At 40.4% G+C, this 6000-nt stretch overlaps 1 protein-coding gene across 1 annotated transcript in view; it reads right to left on the bottom strand.

Moving 5' to 3' along the window:
* Nucleotides 1–1009: 1009 nt before the first annotated feature.
* The window catches only part of LOC144486173 (transcription factor AP-2-beta-like), a 79737-nt gene continuing 74746 nt past the window's right edge, over nt 1010–6000 (bottom strand). Inside the window, exon 7 of the mRNA XM_078204264.1 lies at nt 1010–2154. Coding sequence (XP_078060390.1) covers nt 1863–2154 — 292 coding nt within the window. The 3' untranslated portion in view covers nt 1010–1862. The remainder of the gene's footprint in view (nt 2155–6000) is intronic.

The raw sequence follows: 6000 nt of genomic DNA, 5'->3' as shown, positions 1-6000 counted from the left end.
TTCTCGTTTGGATTGGGACAGGAAAAATGATTCATAATTATTTTGTTAAAGCTTAGCACAGACTTCCACTGATTCACCACGCCACCAATTCCTAGGCCTAACTTATTATCCTGCTGATAGAAAATGGTTCAGATACCTGAGCTGGAGTCTTTCAATATTATTTGTTCTTAAATATCAGAAGAGTCTCAATGTTAATACAGATGAGACTGTGCAGGGTTAATTCTACAGTCTTGATTCGAAAGCTGCAAACTGGAACCAATATTCATTCTTACTGTGAATGTATTTTTGCTTTGCTGGACTGTAACTGTGCTTCATTTTTACCATATATTCTCGAAGGCAGAGTTTTGATTTTATAATGTGGAACATGTTTGTAACTTAATGGGGCACTTGATTAATTGCTCCTCGAGATATACAGACACTAGTAGAATGTTTGAATGCACTCTCTTACACAGCACAAAGGGCTGCATTTTCCTAGAGGGATACCAGGGAGGTTTTACTGTCCATGGAGGTATTCCATATTTTGCCATAATTATCTGATTTGAATATTTGCAGAATTAACTAGCAGTATTTTGGTGTGTTACAAGTGGGTATTCCTTTCTACCATCACAGGAATGGAATGAGGGCGCAGGGGTATCTTCTGCCCAAAACTGCAGAGCAGATCACTAGGAAAAGCACACAAGAGCACTTCTGTCAAGGGGATTCCTCTGTTGTGTCTGATATGTAGCCCAATGTTTCTACTGTTGATCTGATGATGGTAACCTTCCCTATTTGCTGTAATCACCATTGTTCTTTAAACAGTGGAACATCAGGTACGGGATGGATAATTATGCTGGTTATACCATATTGACTACACCAACAGTAAAGAAGATTTCCTAGTTAGGGTGTCAAACAGAACCACGTTTATTCAAGTCATTGTTGCTATTGCTAGGTTAAAATTAAAAATTGGATGGTTTAAGTTTCATCAGGTCCTATATTTTCCTTTCTTTAAAAGAAAAATTCAACCAAAGTGAACATTTAAAATTTAGCACTGTTTAAATTATTTTATTAAGAAGGCAAGCTGCCCCATGGGTTTAAAACTCAAACATTGGTGCAGCTTAAACCTTTCTCTTTGCAAAGTCCTGACAACCGTGTTTTCATTACATGAAAGAAATATATAATAGAAATGTTCTGTATAGCAGCACAATTTATTCAACAATTTATGAAACACGCTAGACAAACAAATTAAGAGATTTATAACCTCGTACCTCATACGCCACCTTTTCAAAATATGGTTCAGGAACACATTCACAAATATTCCTCTGTGCATCACTTCCACAAGAAAATACAATAACCTATACACAGATACTGCCAGTCTGTCCTTATCCTGTGCCTGAACCCTCAAGTTAAAAAAAAATCTAAAACCAAGTCTTCATCTCCTATCACTCACAGCAGAAAACCAGGTCAGCAGATAAATAGCTTGCACGGGGCTATTTAAAGTTCCCATTTAATTACACATAAATAAATATATACATATGGAACACTATTTGCTTGCTCTGCTGAGGCTGATGCTCCAAGCTTGTGCTTTATTAATGTCTTGCCATATTAATGTTCCAAAATTCTGGATCAATTGTCCCAAGGTAATTCAATGTGCATATCATTGACTGAGATAAGCCCAGGCCCAGGCCTGATTTGGTCCCGACAATACCAGGCTAACTCTTTTCTCCTGCTTCTTCCTCGTCTCAATTAGAAAGTTGTCACTGCGCAGCCACCTCCACACAATCCTCCTGATGATTTTTTTTGTCCTTTTTTTTTAATTGCACGTTGAATGACTGTTTAATCTCTTTAATAATTAGAACAGTTTGGTCCATGCCATCTGTCCCCAGTTATTTCCGATGTTTGGCCTCTTTGTCTGTGCTTTTAGTCCCAGATTCCCCCGAGGGATGGCTGTTGGATGAGCTCAGGAACATCTTATCCAGCCCCTTTAGAGCCTCCACCAGGTAATTCTGGAAGGCGGTTAACGCAGCAATGATGGCAGGACTCCCGAAGCCATGTGTAATCAGGCTGAAGTGAGTCAGGCAGCTCTGGACTCCGTCTTCAAGGATCGCTGAGGGTCGGCTGTTTCCCAAGGGAGAGCGATCCTGAGCCAACAAATCTGTGAACTCTTTACAGATCTGCCTAAAAGAGAAAGGGAAAGGGAACAATAAATATTAGCATTAAAGGAATATATGGATTGAAATCACATTGTGCAATAGCAAGAAGAGTTTCCAAGCTTTTTTAAATAAATTACTTTGCTATTTTAAATCAGGAATTAATGTATTTATTTTGAACAGATTAACAGATTATCCGAATAGCAGTGAAAACAATTTGATATGATCATATTCATAGAATCATAGAATCCCTTCAATGCAGAAGGAGGCTATTCGACCCATCGAGTCTGTACCGACCACAATCCCACCCAGACCCTTTTCCCGTAACCCTACGCATTTACCCTGCTAATCCCCCTGACACTAGGGTCAACTTAGCATGGCCAATCAACCTAACCCGCACATCTTTGGACTGTGGGAGTAAATCGGAGCACCCGGAGGAAATCCATGCAGAAACAGGGAGAAAGTGCAAACTCCACACTAAGTGACAGTGATCTGAGGCCGGAATTTAACCCAGGTCCCTGACGCTGTGAGGCAGCAATGCTAACCACTGTGTTTACTATTTTGGATTACTGCCGCATGAAATATCGTAAGGCCTCTTAGGACAGCCATTTTTCCCTCTCTGGCTTTTATCGAAAGAGTTTCACCTTTAAAATTGTTATAAATAATTCTGAATGACTTTAGTGTCCTTTTTTTTGAAGTTAGATTAAATAGTGATGACAGATTACACTAAAGCAGAAATGTCTAGTGATATTACCCTGACGATCTGAAGGAACTGAGTTCTTGGCATTAACTAAATCCAGAGTCTATTAAAAAACAATTTAGTTCCAAGAGTGGATTTTTTCTCCTCCCAGTGAAGGTCTCAATGGGACAGATTTTCTCCACATACACCAGTTCCCAAAGTGTTAGGAACTCGACCCACTAGGTCAGGTCTCCTGGCCACTTCCTGACGAATCCTGAGTGATTTCTGACTGAAATTGTTTGTAAATGTTAAAGAAGTGATTTCATAATGCTCCCTGTGTCCTTTTCAGGAATTTCACTGAGCGGACACCTGGTCCTCCCATAGACCACATATCCATGATGTAGAAGAGGCAGCAAAAGCCCTGACCTTCTCTGTATGTCTATGCTGCAAGAAGTTTAACAACACCAGGTTAAAGTCCAACAGGTTTATTTGGTAGCAAAAGCCACACAAGCTTTCGGAGCTCCAAGCCCCTTCTTCAGGTGAGAAGGGGCTTGGAGCTCCGAAAGCTTGTGTGGCTTTTGCTACCAAATAAACCTGTTGGACTTTAACCTGGTGTTGTTAAACCTCTTACTGTGTTTGCCCCAGTCCAGCGCCGGCATCTCCACATCATGTCTATGCTGCAGCAGGGCTGCACTGAAGGATTGGCATCCTCACAAATGTCATCAGATCAAAATCAAACCACTGGAAATTTACACTGCCTTTAAGAGCTGATGCAGGGAATAACTGCACTTCCCTATGGTCCCAATTTCTCATGAGCTCAGAGCATTAAAGTGAACTGAACTCAGAAGAATAGCCAAGCTCAGCCAAGGTGGCCTCACATTTGTGAAAAACACATCAGCTTACACGTAGCAGAATTATGTAAACCAACCCTGGTAACTCCCTAATGACAGCCACAGCGATGTTATTGGCACTCTTAAAAATATAAAAAATTCAACAAAAATGGAGAATTGTATTAAGGTGGATCACACTTCTCCAGAACCTTTTACACGGAAACAATGTCATCTTTTAATTTTTTATGGCAAAACTGAAACATTTTATCAGTTTTATTTGTTTCCATTTTATTATTGATTCTGATTAAAGTTCCAGCTGTATTTATAGCAATGGCACACTCCAGAAAGCATCATAATTAACATCAAAAATGTACTCTTGTAGAAAAGCAAGTTTGCAGATTTGTCCCCACTTGCTGTACTGGAAATTGCAGAATTCGCAATCGTTGGGTCAAAATCCTGGAATTCCCTCTCTAACGGCATTGTTGGTCAACCCGCAGCACATGGACTGCAGCGATTCAAGAAGGCAGCTCACCACCACCTTCTCAAAGGCAACTAGGGATGGGCAATAAATGCTGGCCCATCCAGCAATGCCCATGCCCCACAAATGAATAAAATAAAAATCAGGTACAACAGCTCCAGTAGTCAATCTTTCCATTCAGTTTGCTGGAGGTAACACAGAACAATAGATGGCTCTGTAGACAGGTCTGTTCCTGTTTACTATCAGAAAGGTTTTCATTTCAAGGAGGATGCTTGCAATTCGACATGCAACCCTCTGTAACAAACTGACAGCATTTATGTTGACCTCAGTCCAATTGGACAAGCACACCACCATCTATAGGGCCACTTTCCGCCCCCCACTTGTGGAATACCGAAAGCCAGACATGAGTCCAGATCATGCACCAAGCAAAGAGCTGGAGCATTTCCTTGCCAAGGGATGGGATTGGAAGTAGGCTCTTGTGTACCTCCCTGCAGCCAGTTGAGCTAGATCATAGGCCTGGAAACCTCTCAACCTGGAGGTAGCATGTGTGTGTCAAGGTAAAATGACGAAAAATTGTGGGGAGAGAAAAACCATTAAAAGCAGTGAAAAGAAAACGCCAGAAAAAATTGAGGTAAGCTAAGGCTGGATTTGGAGAATGCTGTTGAATGTCAAGTACACAGACCGTGTGTGCAACCTGTTTTTCAAAAAAGACTGACTCCGTTCACAATGCCCATAAGATATGGAAACAAAATGTGAAATAATTATCGGTCATATATTAAAAGGGATACAAATGTCTGGCAGTAAGTTGCCAAGCAGTAATTCAATTAAGGCGCCTGATGTCACCATAAACCACGAGACCAAAGTGGCTTACGAACCTCAGCAGAACCACAAGATTGAACTACCGTGTTAAATTTACTACCAGACATTTGTTATCATTTATAAGATGAAGTTTATAATTATTTCGCGTTCAAAATTCTGCGGAGGGCTCAGTAAAGGTGATGCAGTGTAGATGAGAAAGTGATGAATATGGAGAAGAATTCAAGACCTGAAGGCATATGCTGATATGTGTCCGCTGCACAGTTCATTCCAACTTCACAGTACTACCCACTGTACAGCAGCAACTTGCAGGCAACACATAGACACTGTTATACATACTGTGATATATTGTCAGGATTGACAATACAATGTATAATTTGCACATTGATCTCATATGGTTATTTATGGGCAATCTTAGTGAAATATTCTGACGAAATGAATCATCCTTAATCCAGCCTGTCTCTTTAAGACCACTGTTCAGGTAACTCCGAGAGCAAAGTGATAATTCTAGAATCTAAATGCTGGGAAAGGTTCTCTAGATTGGCTGTTACTTAGAATTTCCTGACTCCTGCTATAGAAGAGAGTCGAGATCAAAGTTAAAGTTAAAGCTTGAATCTTAAAGTTAAAGCTTATTTATTAGTCACAAGTAAAGTTTACATTAACATTGCAATGAAGTTACTGTGAAATTCCCCTAGTCGCCACAGTTTGGCACCTGTTCGGGTCAATGCATCTAACCAGCATGACTTTCAGAATATGGCAGGAAACCGGAGCACTCGGAGGAAACCCACGCAGACACAGGGAGAACGTGCAAACCCCACACAGACAGTGACCCAAGCTGGGAATCGAACCCGGGTCCCTGGTACTGTGAAGCAGCAGTGCTAACCACCGTGCTACATGAGATCAGCAGGAAATAGATCATTTTATTTTAATAATTCGGACAGTTTAAAGAATGATAGAAATGTACTAGACTTTTATATACCTAATAGATCTCTCATCAATTGTATTTGATACATTGTTTCATAAAGACAGAATGCTAGAACAAGTAATGTATAACCTGCTATTCCATTAATA

Source organism: Mustelus asterias, unplaced genomic scaffold (genome assembly GCF_964213995.1).
Source record: "Mustelus asterias unplaced genomic scaffold, sMusAst1.hap1.1 HAP1_SCAFFOLD_293, whole genome shotgun sequence".
NCBI classification, from domain to species: Eukaryota; Metazoa; Chordata; class Chondrichthyes; order Carcharhiniformes; family Triakidae; genus Mustelus; species Mustelus asterias.
Note: the sequence above shows the minus strand (reverse complement) of the source record. Positions and strands in the feature narration are given on the sequence as shown.